Here is a 19,498-nt window from a genome sequence, read left to right as displayed (position 1 = left end):
GTTTCTTTTTTCGTTTTTCTTGTTTATTTTCTTTTTACTCCAACAACTGCTGTAATCTCTCTTCTTGTTTATTTTCTTTCTCCTCTAACAACTGCTGTAATCTCTCTTCTTGTTTATTTTCTTTCTTTTCCAGCCACTGCTGTAGTCTCTCTTGTTTATTTTGCTGTTTGAGCTGCCATTGTTGTAGGTTTTCTTGCCACTGCTGTAATCTTTCTTCTTGTTTCTTTTCTCGTTCTTCTTGCTTCTTTTCTTTTTCCTCCAACAACTGCTGTAATTTCTCTTCTTGTTTCTTTTCTTTTTCCTCCAACAACTGCTGTAGTCTCTCTTCTTGTTTATTTTCTTTCTCCTCCAACCACTGCTGTAGTCTCTCTTGTTTAGTTTGCTGTTTGAGCTGCTATTGTTGTAGGATTATCTTGCCACTGCTGTAATCTTTCTTGTTTCTTTTCTGTTCTTCTTGCTTCTTTTCTTTTTCCTCCAACAACTGCTGTAATTTCTCTTCATGTTTCTTTTCTTTTTCCTCCAACAACTGCTGTAATCTCTCTTCTTGTTTATTTTGCTGTTCGAGCTGCCACTGTTGTAGGTTTTCTTGCAACTGCTGTTGTCTCCCTTCTTGTTTCTTTTCTTGTTTATTTTCTCGTTCTTCTTGTTTCTTTTGTTGTTCTTGTATTGCTGCCATCAAATCTGCTAAGCTGTAGTTTGATTTTCCACTTCTCGTTTCCATTTTCGTTTCTTTTCTTTTTGTTTTCTGTCCCACTCTCTGACACCAATTTGTTACGTCTCCGTTCGTTAGTAAATTATTTCCGAAGAAACTCTAATGATACAAGTCCTTTCTTAAATAAAACTGGTTTATTCTTTCTGAATACAACTTTGCAATACACTTAATTTCAACAGTCCCGGTATAACCAACGCTATAACCCACAACGAACGTCTCACATGCCCAACAATATTCTCTGTCCACATACATTCAATTACTCATTACTTTATTGCCGTCACGTTGTGACCATCTTATATGTATAAAAGAATACCAAGATCTAGTAAACTCCCGATATTTCAGGAAGGGACGGGAACGTTCGAGAAGCTTGTGGTGTGATACTAGTGTCACATGACCTCCGATGTCGTAACAATATTATTACTTTTGTTTTGAATGTAATTAGTTAGATTTCAAAAAATGTAATGAATTCTCATTTGTTATGATATTTATGTTAGGGTAAAAATGTTAAATACTAAGTTCAATATAGGTATGTTGATTTCATAAAAGAGTTTAGTTAGTTTACTTACAATATATCCAAAATTAGACACTACTTAAAAGAAGTACTCCAAGTCAGTACTTGAAAAGAGTAATTTTAACTATTAAAGGATTAAAGCTCTACAGAAAAAGCATGTTTCTGTTCACAAATGCACAGATTAGAGGTTACTTGTAATAATGAAATGAAGCATGATAGTATATCAAATATGTATATTTAAGTATTTGATCTATATAAATATTAACATTAATGTATCATTAATTCTCTTCAAAATGTGATTTCTTTAGGGAATTATAGGTCTTGCGGGAGTCACAGGTCCACCTGGACCACCAGGTCGCATGGGTGATGAAGGACCATATGGTCCATATGGTGCACGTGGAGAAAGAGGAGAGCCTGGAGCTTTGGGGCCTAAAGGAATTAGGGTTAGTTCACTAATATATTAATCTATTCCTTAATTAATGATAACCTGACAAAAACAGGCTCCTGAAGCACTAAGTTTTATTTTAATATTCTCTCTAATCTTAAAAGTTAATTTTTTTAAATAAAGTGATTTTGTTATCTCAAAACAAAATTTGAATTGTGATGTGATAATGCTAATTTTATTCTACTTAGCACATGCAAGTTTGGGCATAAAATACAACTCAGACAACCATTTTAATTATGACTAAAGAAACTTGATTATAAGTACCATGAAGACCATTTATTTTAGTGTTAGGATCAAGGTTCAGAATAATTGGAGGACAGACACATAAGTCCATATGAACACGTTTTAAATATAAAGAATACAAATAACTATTTGAAACTTGAAAGCAGAAAGTAGGATATATTTTTTTAGCAGAATGAGCCTTTTAATGTTTCATTATTCCATTTTTAAGTTATTTCAAGTATATTGTGTTTGTATTGCACACAAGTTTGATTGTGTGTGCTCATAGCTGTGTATGTAAAATGTTAAGGTTAATTTCAACTTCTGCAGTGTAAAACTAATTTATCTACCAAAAACAGTCATTTTAAAGATTCTGATATTTCTTGTATCTGTATAAGTGAAGAATAATACATTACATATGAGTGGAAGATAGAATATGTTATAGTATTCCAGTTTTATTACCACTAAGTTTGTTTGATTATTAAAATTGGTTGCAATTCATACTCTGCAAGTTACAAGTTCTTGTTTAGTTATTCTTGTAACAAAGCTTTTTTCATTTGATATGTTAATGACTAAAGTAAATTGGAGTTAAAAGTTACTTTAAACAGAGATACATTCAATTCACAATTAAAACAACAAACAAATTTTCTAAGTACATGGAAAACATAGCTTGTAACCAACCATCAATACCAGCATAATGGACAATAATATAAATGTTAAAAGAGTTATCACAATATAATTTTTTTTCATTATTGTTTACATTATTAGGGTGAACAGGGTGTTCCAGGATTCAGTGGATCAGCTGGTGTTCCGGTAAGCTAAGTTTTGTGCTACTTATAGTAATATCTTTCTGTATTCTTATGAGTTATATGAGGAATTTGCTATGGTTAGTTATGAAATGCATCACTTAATTAAATTATGTTTAATTATGTTGTCTCAAACATTCACATTTCATGTTATAAATCAATATTATAATAAAGTGTTCTCAAACTACTTATCTTTTTTGTGTGTACACTTAAAATAATAATTTAAACATTATTTAAAACTTTGTAATAACTTACGTAAGTTCTTAAAACTATTGCACATGTAATGTGTTCCTGACATTGCCAACCAAAGTCTGGATATTTCCTCCCAGCTTGGGAAACTTCTCATCTAAAATAAGTCATCTGAAAAGGGATTGCAGTAAAAAAAAAGATAAACGTTTTTCTACACATTAAAGCTCTCAGACTGAGTTTACAGCTCTGCGAAACAAGTTCTGTTCAGCAGTTAATTTGTTGTTTCAAATGTGGAGAAAAGTTATATTTATTTATTAAAAATTCTAAATATTTAAGAGACTGAGTCCACAGTTTAGTTAATGAAGTAAATTTAGCAATTCATTTATTGTTGCTTATGTCATGATAGTGTTCCACCCTCAATTACAAATGGGACAGAATAATAATGATCACCAATTTATGCATATGCAGTTAATATAAAAAAATTAACAGTAAACAGGAATTAACTTTCCTTGTATAACCATACTTATTCAAACAAAAAGAATCCTGTAGTTTATAGGAAGCACCATTTTGCAAAATTGTGTATATTGTACAGGAATAATTGCAACTGTTTAAAGAATAGAATCAATTTATCTAACTTTATTACATATATTGCATGTTTTGTGAGGGCTTCACATTATCATACTTTTCTTGTATTAGAATAGCACATCTGTCAGAAATTATATTTATTGATAATTTCTTAAATTGTTTGCTAATTTTCACTTTGATTATTACTTTTATTTCATCACTGTGAAGAGTACAAGAAAATTGGCTTATCATACTGCATAGACAAATGAATGGTAATGTGTCTATAAATAATTACATTGACAAACAAATTTACAAGTCTATTAGTACTCTGGTGGGACAGAGGCTAGTTTATAGACTTAGAATGGTAAACTCTGGGGTTCAATTCCCCATGGTGGATAGCCCAATGTGGGTTTGCTCCAAGACTAACAAACATACAAATCTATTAAGTTTAGATTGTTTTCATTAAGATGTGCCAAGCTAACTAGCAATAAAAGATAAACAAATGCACCATGAGATTATTCATGAACAATTGGTATCTTTTATAGTATATAGTAAAATAGAGATCATGGCATTTATGTGTTCTTACTTTTACACTAATGTTGCTGTAATACACTTTCATACTGTAATTCATACTGAACAGTGTCAGCCAATATGAAGTGATCACTTGATGTCTGTTATAATTTAAAAATTGCTGAAACAAAGTCTAGATTGTTTACTTTAGATTAAATTTGAAAGCATATTTATTATTACCAAACTTTATTAAGTTGAGAAAACACACACACACACACACATTTAACATCAGTTTAAACATAGTGTTGTTTAGTGGCACTTATTATTTGTTGGTTGCTGTCATGACTAGATTCACAGTACTCTTACTTGGAATAGTATGACTACATGTACTTTTATAGACACCATGTTTGTGTGGCTTTTTCTGATTGGTTGAATGGTAACCAATCATAATGCAAGCTACCAATTGATGACTGCATTTTGGTGCATTTCATTTTCAAATGATGAATGAGTACCATTCCCACAGTACTTGCCTTTCATACCCTTTTTTTTACCAACAGATTTCATAATTATTCCCAATACTGTACATATATATCACAACATTACCATATCAAGATTAACAATTTTAATTCACTATGGAATGGTCAGTTGCCATATCATTAGCAGACTTTTAAGGCAAAATTTACTTAAAGTTTATAAACTTACATTGATTACATTAGGATTATTAATCAAAGCAATATATGAGGATACATTATTTCAAAAATCTAAGTGGTTTGTTTTCCAACTTATTTGAAATTATCTGCCCACCTTCATTAAGTTACAAGGAAGATAGTGTGAGGAAATATAGCGCAATTTAAAAGTAGCTTATGATCTTATTCCTTTAAATAGAAACTCTTTGAGGTGGCTACATGTTTAATCCACATCATGGTGATTGTGTCACCATGATATGGATTAAAAATTTGTTGATGTTAATCATGAAGATGGGAAAAGCAAACAGGGTTATATGAGTTGTTCATCCAAGAGTATTTATAGAGTACAATAAAAACAATCAACTCTGATTAGCTTTTTTAGGTTAGTTTGAATGTAATACTTGCTTTTAATATAAATAAAATAATCTAATTAATAAAAGACTATTATAAGATGACAAAACTGAACTTCGCTAATACAACATTCTAGTACTGAGATATATCTGTTTCTGGATTTCCAAATATTAGGTTTCTGAGTGTGTGAATATTAAAGATTGCATGTGGAATATAAAAGTACTTTTTATGAACTGTAAATCGCTTAAAATTATGAACCAGTTTATTTAGTACTATAAAATATAAACACTAAACCTTGATCTTAGGGTTTACCTGGAGATGAAGGGATGCGAGGGAAGCAAGGATTTCCTGGATGTAATGGGACAGATGTGAGTGAAAATTTTCATATTTGAAATAGTGGTTGGGAGTTTAGACATACATAAATTCAAAAGATACCTTTACCAATATTAAATTTTGTTAGTTTTAACACATTATATTAAAACAAATTATCATATCATTACAGTACAAAAATGTAAAATTTGTGTGTGAAAGTTTCAAGATGAATTTTCATTTTCTCATAAAAATATGAATATAAAAATGTTATATTAATGCTCTGTGCTGATATTTTTTCACTTCTATACTGTGTTACAACTATTAAGCAAAAACTGTGTTACTCTGTTCAACATTTTAATTATTTTAAACATATGTTTTTTTTTGTTAAAGGGAGCACCAGGTCAACATGGTATACCAGGAATTCCAGGTGTACGGGGTCCACCTGGTCCACTTGGAGATTATGGGATGAGGGTAAGTAATTGGAGTTTACAAATATTGACTTTTGCAATAAAAGAAAGGTTATTAGGTAGTTGATAACAAAAACTTATCACCAAATTATTTACACTATTTCTCCAAAACTTTCTAAACCACTATTCAAAATATTGCATTACTGTTCAATGATTCTTATTGATAAAAAGTTCAGTTTTGATTCATTTCTCATTCATTACCACTAAAAACACCTTTTGAGCCTCATGAGGAGGTTTAAATGATAAATCTTTATCAGCCTCTGTTTCATGCGATGTTCTTTATTGTTATAGCACAGTGGTTCTCAAACATTTTCATCTGCGACCCACTTTGGTGGGGCAAAAGGCCCTGCAGGACCACCTACCAGTCCTATCTCACCTGTTCTATTCTCTCATGTGACTTACATTTTGAACCAGCGTGCAGAACACCTGGAGGACCCTAGCAGACTACACTTTGAGAACCACTGTTATATCAGAAGACTTAGGCTGTTACATTTATATTTTACTTTATCTTTGCTTCCAAAGAACTTAAGCTATTCGATGTATATTTATACTCAGAATTTCTGTAACTTATTTTATAATAAGTAGTATTGTCATTTCAGGATCAATGTTAAGAGAAAAGTTTTTTCAAGATGTATTTTGAGAAATGTTTGTGGAAAGGTTTATGTAGAAAATGTAGATTTGGCTTATTGCTTAAGAAGAGGTCGTTATAGTAATTTTTCATGAGAGCTATGGTAAAGGAGTGATATTTTTCATAGTTTGTTGTATGAACTGTAAGGAAATATATATATATCTTTAACACTTCCTGAGATGGGATATATTAGAAGACAAATCTTTATAGTACTTCATTAGATATCTACGTTTGAGGAGTAATCTTTATTGTAGTTACATGAACTGAGACCTGCTAAACCTTTTTAGGCATATATATATCTGAGGAAAAATCTTTATAGCAATTTAGGGCTCTGTTTAAGGATGGATCATTAAGGTATTTGTCACATTTTTAGTAATTTATCTGGGTTTTGTTGCATTGGAGAAGAATATTTATTGTAATATTACTAGTTAAGTTATATTTGAAGGAATACTGTAATTCATATAGTTAATTATCAAATGAAACTTTTGAATATTTGATAAAATATACCTATTGTAATAAACAAATCTTGTTTCAGGAGACATCTTAATAGTACATATAATTTCTTTATTAAATGAGCTATATATCTTGGGAAGTTTTATAGTAATTTTTAATTTTGAAATACGTGGTGTTTGAACAATACATATCTTCTAGTTTATTCTTTCAGGGAGATCCAGGAGAAGGAGGAATTAATTCTATTGGAGTTAAAGGTGAACCTGGGGAATCTGGTCGACCTGGCCCTGTGGTGAGTATTTTAAATTTTGCAACAAACAGGAACAAATAATTAAGTTAAACAAGTTTGGTTGGATCTAACCAGCAAAAGTCAACCAGCTTTGAAAGAAGAACAGGTCCAAACATTATTTTTTTATATATTGGTTTTACAGAAAAGTTTGATAATAAAATACATTGAAATGTATTTCATCATAAAATATGAAGTTCCAATTTCCTTCGATGTAAGTTCGATAGACCTAACAGATAACTTGAGTTTAAAAGTCTTACTTATAGCGTTTTTAAATTGCTGTAAAATACTAATTACCTGGTGGAATGTTTTGACAATTGATGTATAGTTTTAATTAATAACATTTACTAATTAACTGAAGAAATGTTTGACATTTGATATATAGTTCTAAATAATAATTAACTATAATGATAATACTTTTCCACCATTTCTTTACACTGTGTGAATTAAGATTTTTGTTTTGTTTTTTTGCAACTGGTAGAACTGTGTATTGAACTTTACTGTTCTTTTAATGAAGGTTAATTACAAGTCAGAAACTAAATATTGTGTTACTTCAAAACAGAATGAATATTTACAAATTAAAAAAAAAATTAAGCCTAAGAGTAGGCATCTCTCTTATTGTTTGAGCTTCAAAAATAACTAATGCAATAGATTAATATCCACATTTTATAGTCTTAAGGCCTTAAATATTATTATATGCAAAAAAAATTTAAATTATATTTTAGGATAGCCAAGTTTATAACAGCATCCAATATTATAAGAAAGTCTCAAAAGCCTGGTTATCACAAAAATAAAGGTATATTAGCCTATCATGAGACACAAAGCTACTATACTTATAACACATATTATTATAACCATAACTTTTACTTGAGAGATATTTTGAGAATATGTTAAACTGTTAACCGATAATCTTAAAGAAATGTGGAACTAGAAAATTATGATATGTGCTTTGCTTTTACTTTTAACAATCCAAAGTAGATGTGTGTGCTTTTAGTATGCTACATTTGAAGATTTGAGAGACAATAGCTCTGAACCATGATATGGCATCTTGTAGTGCTGCTATCTTCTATTTGCAAGTTTGTGACTAACAGTTGAAGTGGTGTTGTGTCACATGATTACAGCATAATTTAGTCAGAGACCATTTTTTATTTAATATTAATGTTTGAAAGTTAATTTAAAAGGAATTATTTAAGAATTTGATCTGGTGTTTAAACCACAATATAAAATTGCAATAACCAGTATTAGAGCCAATCAAGATAGTTAAAACTATAGGATGAATAGATACCATAAATGACAAAAACGTACTGTCTGATAGAATCATCTCCATCCTTGTTTAACAATGTGTTATGCGACATTTCTTCATCCATATGAATATATTATGAACTATAAGATTAATGTGTTTTAAGAAAAATGTCAAAGAGAGAAAGAGATTTGGATGGTGTTTTTTTGAAAAGACCTAGAACTGGTATAATATCAAAATCATGTAACATGTTTATAGATAGATATACTGTTGCAATAAGGCTCATACATACATTAAAAAAGTAAGAAAGTCTAAAGTAATAATAATTATTATTAAGTAAAAGGAAATTCTAGAAACATCACTTGCTTCTTTTAATTTAGAAATTTTTTAAGTAATAGGCTTTTCTATTTCTGTCATACCTGGGTAAATTTTTAGTATATGCTGAAGTCTAATAGAAAGATGTTCTAGCCTGACATGTGAATTTTAGCCACTGTTTATAGCTGATATATCACTGAAACTGAAGAACATTGAAAATTTACATTTGATTTATATCTTTTGTTTATGTTAGGAACATTCATAAAAATAGGTCATAAAAATTGTGTGCATAAATAAATTGAGCCATATATAAAAGTGAGTTTGGCTAAATAGTAAATTATGATTATTATTGAGGAACAAGGGTTTAAGTCAGTTAGATAATAATAAATGTGCATGATTTAGTCAGTTCATCTTTTACTGCCATACAGTTAATTAATTCAGTGCTGTGAGTATTGAGCTTGTGCTGGTTCAGAATGTATTGCTAACATATAAGCTATAGTTTAAGATCTTAACAGCATTACCTGTCAAGGTAAAGTATACTTACCACACATTGAACCTAAATCTTTTTTATATGCTACCTCATTTAGTTGAATATGTATTTATATGCAAAAGTCTAAATTTATATTTAGGGCCGCAGAGGACTCACAGGCTTAACAGGAGAGAAAGGAGTTCAAGGTCCACTAGGAGTTCCTGTAAGTTGATACTTAGCAATCTGGTTTGTAGTTGTGAATATTATAATAATAAATGTTTTTGGTCTTATTCTAAAAATATGCAAGATTCCAAATATGACTTCCTGCCCAGAAATGCTGTTTTGTGATTCTTACAGTACTAAACAATGGAAAATAGAAACTGGTTAAAATTTCTCTCTAGCACAGATTTGGTGAAAAACAGGATTTATATTACTTAAATCTCCTTAAGAGGTTTTCTGATTGTTAGCGGCTCAGTATCAAACCCGAGACTTTTCACACACCATCTGGGTGCTTTGGTCAACTTGGCTATAAATAGGGTTTACCAATAGCAATTACTAGTAAGGTACCTTTGTACAATTCAAACTACTGTACATTTTCTTCATGCTAATAATATTTTTTATCCATATGATGAAATAGGCTACATAAGAGTACTGAGGAACTTTGTCTATTTATTTAAAAGATAATGACTGTGAATTGCAATTCTAGCTTTACCAGTTCTTACTGTAAGTTTGGCTTCCCTAGTTAAATGTGTTGACCTCCAAATGTTTGAGGTTTTTACATTTATCAAGCTCTTTGTTAGGATATTCTGTTTTCTAACTATTAGGATGTTTTCATAGTATTTGGTAATGATCTTAGTCTCTTAATGTTTTTTTATACTTAATCCACCAACTGTTGGAGAGTTTTTCAAAGTCTGTCGAAAGTCTCACCAGCAACATATTTCTTAAAACTATACTTTTCATAGCAACAGCCTGTTTGAAGCTACTTACAATCTCCTTCTTGAGACAGTCTGTATGCATGTTGCAAAAGTGAAAGACAGAATTTATTCCCATTTGATTCTATTGTTCATTTAAGTTTGTCTATGAGTAAATTTTGTATAAATCAATTATTATATTTATATAGTGGTTTTGTGGAACTTGATTAGTGATGGTTTGTTGGCAGATTCTTCTCATATTGTACAAAAACTGATCACCCGAGAAGACTGCTTTTTACTCCATAAACTTTCTATAACATTCTTTTCAAGCCTGAAATTGTTTCACTTTATTTTGCCAGCCAGCCATACAGCAATGCTACACCTTCATTGTAAGTGTGCAATGCTTGGTCTGGTATCTACCTGGCAATTTTTCCGGCATGGGAAACATTAATACATAGCAGCAAGCAACAGTTGACAAAATACTTTCAGTTATATAGACACACACTATATGATAGGTTGTTAGTCCAAGAGAAGTAAAATATAATCACTTGCAGTTTTATATCAAAATAAATCGATAAAGTACAATTTCACATCCTTCAACTAAGAATCTGTTACTTCAAACTCTATATTTTATATCAAATAATTTCAGATTTTAGATTACTATTCTAACAATTAATTCAAGTGCTATTTACTTATTCATTAATTAAGACATATAAATGAGCTGTATTTGATTTTGGAGTTAAAAACAAATAATGCACACAGGGCATTAAAGGTAAGTGTAATCTTGTAATGACTGAAATAGTCTTGAATTGCACCCTTACTTAACTAGTTTAGAATATATATTTAGTCAGTTATACTCAGGTTAATATTTCTAAATTTTCTTGTAAATGTTGAAAGGTTGTGATTGTGTACTAATCCTTTTTTCTTAGGTAAAGCTTGCATATGCCAATGGTTAGAAACTCATTATCCATATTACTTTGGCCTGTTTGAGACTCCTGGGAATGGACAAATCCATCTCAAGGAATGGCTCAGATAGTTGTACAAACTGACATAAGTTAGGAGTTTTTCTCTCCCATAAATTTTGTTTGGAACAGTCGTAGAAGTATACAGTATTTGATTCTGGTATACCACACTTTTAATGTTTTATCTGAATTTTGGTGATAAATCACAATTCCTTTTACCACTTCCCTTTGTAAACGTATAGAGAAGTTGTCTTTTCCTATGTGGAAGTATTTTCGGAATCCTCTCACCCAAGCAACTAGAAAGAGACAACAGAAAAACTGTAGCCTCCCCTCTCCCAGTAGCTCAGTGGTAGTTCTGCAGCCTTATGATTCTAAAAATCATGATTTAGTATTCATGGTGAGTAGAGTATAGATAGCCCATTGTGCAGTTTTGTGTTGAACAACAACCAAACCAAAAACTGTAATCTGGTCAGTAAGTAAATTCCACAATTACTGTGAATAAAGCTTTTTGTTTATTTATTATTATATGTTTGTGTTTCTTTTCTTTGCTATTCAAGTTTGAAATTATTCTGTGCAGTACATTTCTTGCATTTGCATTTTATGGATAGTGGGCACTTTTACCCCAACATTTTGGGCTCAAATATAAAGTGTGCACTATATGAGGAACAGTGTTCTTCTAGTATTTTTCAGGTGAAATTTTCAGTCCAAATGTTGGCTCAACACATCCTATATTCTGACATAATCATCATTTGTCACTGTTGGATCACCAGAAGTAAAACAAAAAATTACAGTGAAGAGGAAGAGATTTTACTATCCTATGCTGAGATATATTCACAGTAATATTCAGTTGTAGCCACTCTCCTATACTTTACATACAGAGCATTGTTTAAAAACACATATACAGAACTTACGTGTGATCATAAGTTCAGCCTTTGTTTGTTCATTAATTAATGCAATTAATTAGTTGGCAATGGTATTCACTCATTCACACACAAAAATACAATTACTAATCAACACAACAATACACCACTCGCTACAAAAAGGCAGATCACCTTGTAGAATAGCTCTATACACCATTCATGAGCATATTGATTTTTCCTAGCATGTGAGGCCAAAAAATCTACTGCACACTATATGCGGGGTTACACTATACACAGGTATTTATGGTGCTTTTAAACTTATCTGTCAGATGTCATTGTACTTGAATATCACAACACTGTTGTTATACAAGGTTGCCGTCACAAGTTAAAACAATATTTTTAAAATGAAAAGTCTATAAAAAATTAAACTTCTTTTGAGTGGTAAAATCATGAAACTATGAAGAATTGTGGACTTTAGAAATTCTTTGTCCATTTTATAGAAAAAATCTTGTAGAAAATACCTTCTTTTTTTTAAATTATCACATCATGTACATATATTAAGGAATGTCCAAATGTCCATATTTTTTACTAATAATATATATATTAAGGAATCAAATGCCCAAATTTATAGTCAGCAGTATTAGAAGTGTTTTTAGTCAGTTTGTAATCTTGCATTTGTTGGCCCTCGATCTTCATGTACAGATGAATGTGCACTTGCATTTTTATGTCATAATAATGTTCAAAATACTTTTATAATGTCAAAGGATTTGTAATATATAAGATAGGTCTATATATTTGGTATTATTATTTTTTCCAACATAAATAGCATCTTAAGAAACACATAGGTTAAACAGTCAGATCAGAGACTGTAAGGCCCAAGCATGTCTAATTAAAATATTTGAATTTTTGACTTTGTAGTATTTTCTGTAATAATTGCTTGATAATGTTTTAGATTGTATTTATCAAATCTTTATAAACCATAAAAAAGGCATCTGATTTTAAAGTTTTCAACAATTCATCAAATCTTGATTGGTATTAAATAATCATGTTTTATTTCATGTAGTTTATTTTATTCAGAAAGTGTGAAATGTTTAAAAACTGATCTTTGAAACTGTATTAGCAAATACTGGGTTTAGAAAATTTGATTGGAAGAACTTATTTTTCAGGGTGTAAAAGGTGATCAAGGTGAACTAGGGCCTAAGGGACCTACAGGAGAAGGCAGGGAAGGATCTAAAGGCCCAAAGGTAATGATTGATTTTCATAAAAATAGAATAAAAGCATATTTTATAAAATTCAAATTTTATTTGAATGCATTTAAAACTTATATTAATAAGCTTTATTTATTCCTTTCTCATAATTAAACTTTATCCTGAAATTAAGGAATCTACTATGAGTGAATCATGATCTCAATTCTGTTAGCTCAGTTTTAGCTACTGGTATTGAAGTGTCAAAAAAGACAAGAAGCACAATCATATATATACTTTGTAAATAATTAGAAAATACAAAATAAGACACAATTATTTCAATAAAAATTGTTTGTTGTCTCTCTAACCTCATTTCAAAAGTGAGTTATGATTGAATTGACCTAGGGGTGTCAATTTGTTGCAGCTGTTATATGGTCTGTTTTAATAAGTTTTAAAAAACTACTGTATGGAGTAGTATGAAACTTTGCAAGGAAGTTCTACATATTATGTAACTATTGTAAATAAAATATCTTATGTTTATATTTGGCCCCCCAGTGGCACAGCGGTATGTCTGCGGACTTATGTTTCAGTATCCATAATGGGCAGAGCACGGATAACCCATTGTCTAGCTTTGTGCTTAACTTCAAATAAACAAACAAAACTTTATATCTGATGACTGTGTGAATTCATAGCTTTGAAGTTTTGAAAAGATTTAATTGTGATATTTCTTAAGAAACAAGTACAAATGCTTACCTCTGTTGTAGACCTTGCTTACTGATTTTATATTTTTCTATGTTTTTTTAAAAACATACCTATAATTTTTTATTTTATAAAACTGTAAATTTGATCATTATTTTCATTTGTAAAACACTGCATGCAGTTTCACTGTGATTACAATCACTAGGTACAATAAAAGCAAGTTTTTTTTATTATAATATCAATATTATAGCAAATAAACTTTTTTTTAATTGTTAATCAGAAAGTTTCATTTAATACATATAAACCAAAAACAGCTTGGCTGTAAAAAAAAAGCACAGCCAAGAAAAATCTTTTTTGGTATAGAAACAGCGACTAAAAGAACTGATAGCAGAATACGGTCAAAGCAATCAGTATTATTGGATACATTGTTTAAAATTGCTTGTTAAAAAAGTACACTCTATACTTGGTTTAGAATTATCCTATTATCATGTTTGTCAATTTTATTAATGATAGCACAAATATGAGTTACTTGTATATGATTATGTATATGTTGGTATTGGCAAAAAAATGCAGCCAAATGACAAGTAACATGATCTAGGTACACACAACAAGCTAATATCACACTCCAGTAATGAGTAACAGTCAAAACTTGGACAATCCTGGCCAAAGCCTGCCAGCCAAAACCACTTACAGAGCATATATATATAAGTAGGTACATGTGAATAAACAGTGGACAGAAACACACACACACACCCCTCACATAGTTAATAGTAAATAATACTAGAATACAAGCAAGTCCTATGGTTATGAAGCTAACATGAGCTACCAATTGCACACAAGTATATAGGCTTGTGTGAATGGAAAACAAGCTTGTGAATGAAATTTATAAACAAATCTATTAGCTTGGACAAAGAAGTAATGGCTGTCAACAAACAATTAAAAGTCGTGAGTTTCACTTGTTTACATGGGAAGCTAGTCTAAATTCTTCCCATTTACACAGGCAGTTTATAATTTAACTAGCACTTATCAGAATTCCATGAAGCTTTGCACAAAATGAAAAGTAGTGGTATTGTTTATCCCTGTAAAGTTTAAAGGAAATTTAAAATCTAGATTTGGTTTTAGATAAAACCAGCCCTGTAGGCCACAAAACTTGTTGCTGTGAGCCACAAACACTATTGTTAGTAGAGTGAAAATGAAAGTAGTAATATTAATTTCAAAGCAATTGGGCAAAGATTGAGATGATGGCTGAAGTTTGAAAATTAAACAAGCATCCCATAAAAACAAATTGTGTGTGTGAAAACAAAGAAAAAAAACCCGAAGAAAATTGAAAATATGGTCAGATTTGGCTAGGCTATATCTCGGCAATGATTCCAAAGATTTATTTCATTTTTTATATGCTTACTACTAATGTCTTGGTTGTTTACACTCTCGAATATTTATAGTGTAGCTGTTACAGTGGGTGAGTTTCAGGGGGTCGAGTTTGTACACAATCATGTCGTGTAAAATGACTTTTGGTAGTGGCTGCATGTTTTGTGGCACATGTGCTTACTGTTTCTTTGACCATGCAACTCACTACTATGAGTTTTGATATAAGTTTCAAATCCACTTTATATTAACTTATTTGCATATATGTTTTTCATTTCTTTTAGGTAATTTTATTTGCCCATTCAAGCAGGGCCAGATTGTACCTCCTGGCTGCCTGTGTGCAGATTGAGGTTCGCCACCACTTTCCCCACCCTCAACCCACACACACAGATACAGCCCACACCCTTTTTAGTTGGAGACTTTAGTGCCTCACACACTGACTTTCACAGCTACGGGACCAATGTCAGAGGCTCCAGCCTTCACACACTACTTGAGAACAATAAAATTCATGTCATTAACGATAACACTCTGGCACATTATCATGCAGCCACAGATAATTATGATATACTTGACCTCGCTATAATCCATACTCTTTTTCCCAGAACTTCACAGTTCACCTTGACATAGCTAATGACCACTTTCCTATCTCTTTTACTCTACAAATCAGAAAACAGAATACATGCATTAACCTCCCACCAGTATGCAACTACACTAAAGCAGATTGAAAAACTTTCAATGCAGTTCTTGAAACCCTTTTACCTAATATATCCAGTTTAATTTCTACAACAAGGCCTTATTAGGCCCTACTGACCAAAGTAACTGCTTGAATGCAGGGCTGGATCTTGAGTGTGTGCAATGTATACACTGCACAAGGGTGGCCAATAAGAGGAGGTGGCTGTTTGGGGTTCAGCTGTCCCCCTTTGACCACAGGCCATCAGTCTCTCTCTTGAACAGTGTGGTGTGGGGGTATAGTTTTAAATTTCTGGTGTCCAGTGTTATGGAGATAATATTTTGTGTGCAGAGTGTATTATAGATTCAGTGGCCTTAGAGATTGCTTCTGTAACGTCATTAACATACTTTTCAAGGTCGTTTTTGTTGGAAATGGTGTTAATTTAGTTTGAGTGCAGAATGGTTTAACTAAGCTTACCTCATCTTGTTCCATAAAAACATTTCTTTTTCTATCCTACTGCAACATTATAATTCAAATGAAGTATGAAATGATAGAGCAAGCTCTAGAGCTATTAAATTTTAAAAAAAATCAAGACTTTAGGTATAATGGAAGTTGTTCACAAACTCTGTTTCTACTAGTAACATATAACCAAGCTAAACTTTTATGACTTTATTCTGATTTCTACAATTTCTGCTGAACTGGATTATATATTCAACAGAAAATCAGTTTGCATTACTCCTTTAGATTACTATGGCTCCTTAAAACTGAAATATAGACCATTACATCCTACTATACCATGACAACTGAGGTTAAAATAAAACTTCACTTGTATGTAAGGTTACAACTCTGGTATCTTTCACTGTCACACACATCTGTTTCAAATCAAATTGCTTACTCTCTTGCTTCATACATCTTCTCACTCTCAAGTGATTCTCTCAAACTATCTGAAACATTCACACTGGCCAGGTGGTTGTCCCACTTGTATTAATGATACAAGAACAAATTTGTTCAATTTGTACAAAACTGTTATGACTTTCCTCATATGTGCTGAAATAAACCCAAAATAAAGATTTGCGTTTTTTTAATTTTTATGTATAAAATCAGATGAATAAAACATTTTTTTATTGAATACATCTCAACTCTGAAGTGTTTTATTTTTCCAATGTGAAGATGAATGACTACAAGTTTAATTTCTAAAATTCTTTTAAACCAGTTGTGCAATTTTGACCTTTAGGCAGGATGTACCCATCTGGGCATGAAAGAGTTAAGTCATGTAGTATAATTTCAATTATTATAAATTTAAAAACCTAAGTAGGACTTATTTATATCACGATTTCTGTTTTTTGTGTAAGGGTAACAGGGGTTATCCAGGAGATGTAGGACCACAAGGGCCAACAGGGCGAAGAACTCCTGATCCAAACATTAAACATTTTAGGCAAGGAAAGAAAGGTGTAGCAGGTGAAAAGGTAATATTTAAAAATATAACATTTTTGTTAAAGAATCTTCTAAGAAGACAAGCTTATAAGTTAAGATTTTGGATAAAAACATAAATGAGAACTGGACAACAAGAAAATGTTTTAGAAGATAGCATTATAGAGAACCAATTTATAATATCATTCATGAAAGGAAATTTAAAGAAGATCAAAAGATAAGGTGAGATCTTAGAAAGCAAGAAATATAAACTATACTAAACTAGAACAAGGCATTACAGGAATAAAAATTTCAGAATAGAGTTGAAAATGGACCAGCTATTAAAACCATTTTAATATAGCTTTAATGAAGAGATTCATATAGACATAATAGCTTCTGAATCTTTGAGCTTAGGCTATAATGTACTGCACCTAGAGAATACCTATTTAATTATTATAACTGTTTTTAACTTGGAATTGTAAAATTGTCTTGAGCTGTTTAGCATTTAACCATTGACTATTCTCTTACTGGATATGTTTTTTTAACCTGTTGTTATGGATATTTTATTAGGATTCTCTTTGACTTCATCCAAAATATTGATGGTAAACTTTTTTTATTCATTTTATAATTAAAATTCAAATAACTGATATAGAGAACATTCTGGTCATAATGTAAGTAATATGATAATAATGCAAATCTTTAGACCCATACATAGAGTCAGAGAGGGTTGATTAAATTTATGTATCTATCTTATCACGAGTTCATAAAATTTTTGATATTTAATAAACTGATTTATGATAACTGTGTGTATTAACAAAACTAGATTAATGGAGAAAACAAATATGAAAGTTTTGAGGAAAAATGAGGCTATGAAAGGGTATGACTTAGCTAAATCCCATGAACCTTGGTACAAAGTTGTGGTGTGTTAATAATTTTTTTCTTTCAGCATATTTTGCCCATACCTAATAACAGTTTATTTTTGTGTTAATGAAATCAAACATTATATATATATGTATAGAACAAGTTTAGGTTCTATGAAATTCTTATGTTGTTATTATTTTGGAGATGATACTGTTAAAACACAGTTTTGTTATAGTTTTTAGTAACTTTTAAGGCTTTCTATGTGAAACATGAAGCAAAATTGAAATTAAAAATATTGCATATACTACAACTGTTTGTTTTTAAATCATGTATTTAAAATATAAAATTTTCTTTGGATTGACCTGCTTCGTTTTTCTGACATTGCAAATTTAACATTTATTTGTTTGAAATACATTTTTTGGATTTTTAATATTTAAAAAGTGTTTAAAACCGAAATTGAAAATTTAATGTGATTAATGTATAGGGAGAGAAAGGTGCTAAAGGAGAACAAGGCTATGATGGGATACCAGGAGAAGTAGTAAGTACAACGTTTGATATTGTACTTGATATTTTCACTTTTTACTCTTTTAGTTAGATTTCAAGGATGCTTCCTATGTTTCTGTCATATGTTTTAAATTTAGTTTATTAAAGTTATCAATAATATTTAATAGATCAGTTTACCAATCAAACTATGGCAAGGATGTCATAACACTTCAAAATAGAAAGAGCTTACAGGATATATATGTGTAAGTTATATAAATAGAAAGCAAATAATGATTAATATGTAAATAACAAGTAATGAGTTTATATAGAAGCATATAGATTGATTCTTGAATGATAAAATAGGATAATACATGTGTAGTAATCTAAGTATTTTTGTATTTCCTTGGCTTGTATTTGAGCCTCAGGTCTCCCAGACATTGAGTGTGAAAATGCTCTACCAACTGAGCTAAGGTGTTAATCCACTAGCAATTTCTGATAAGTTTTTTTTTCAACTTCAACTACCACACATGTAGCTTGTGATGGATGGATAGATAGCTAGATAGATAAAGGTATAGACAGATAAGGGATTAATTATATAATTGATGGCTGGAAGATGGAGAGATGTAGAAGTATAAGATTTATTGAATACATACATAAGTTGTAAATGAATGGATATGTATATGTATACGTACATACATACACACACATATGTAAGTAGGGGATGGTTGTTTATATAGATACGTAGAGAATTTGAAAGTAGCTACTAATTGATGAATAAAATGCATGGTTAAGTTGGTGGTAAAAGGAAATTTTTTCTCTTGAAATTTTTATATGTTCTATGGTAATTCCTGTACGCTGAATCCAAAAATGATATTCATTTTTCTCCATCATGTACAGATTTTTCACAAAATGTCATATGTACTTTAGATAAGT

General features: G+C 30.6%; 1 protein-coding gene across 1 annotated transcript in view; it reads left to right on the top strand.

Moving 5' to 3' along the window:
• Nucleotides 1–19,498, top strand: part of LOC106461267 (collagen alpha-1(IV) chain-like) — a 132,522-nt gene that overhangs the window by 54,652 nt on the left and 58,372 nt on the right. The window contains exons 3-11 of the mRNA XM_022388133.1: nucleotides 1,532–1,666; nucleotides 2,656–2,700; nucleotides 5,299–5,361; nucleotides 5,696–5,776; nucleotides 7,065–7,142; nucleotides 9,321–9,383; nucleotides 13,060–13,137; nucleotides 17,164–17,277; nucleotides 18,567–18,672. Coding sequence (XP_022243841.1) covers nucleotides 1,532–1,666; nucleotides 2,656–2,700; nucleotides 5,299–5,361; nucleotides 5,696–5,776; nucleotides 7,065–7,142; nucleotides 9,321–9,383; nucleotides 13,060–13,137; nucleotides 17,164–17,277; nucleotides 18,567–18,672 — 763 coding nt within the window. The remainder of the gene's footprint in view (nucleotides 1–1,531; nucleotides 1,667–2,655; nucleotides 2,701–5,298; nucleotides 5,362–5,695; nucleotides 5,777–7,064; nucleotides 7,143–9,320; nucleotides 9,384–13,059; nucleotides 13,138–17,163; nucleotides 17,278–18,566; nucleotides 18,673–19,498) is intronic.

This window comes from Limulus polyphemus, unplaced genomic scaffold (genome assembly GCF_000517525.1).
Source record: "Limulus polyphemus unplaced genomic scaffold, Limulus_polyphemus-2.1.2 Scaffold924, whole genome shotgun sequence".
NCBI lineage: Eukaryota > Metazoa > Arthropoda > Merostomata > Xiphosura > Limulidae > Limulus > Limulus polyphemus.
Note: the sequence above shows the minus strand (reverse complement) of the source record. Positions and strands in the feature narration are given on the sequence as shown.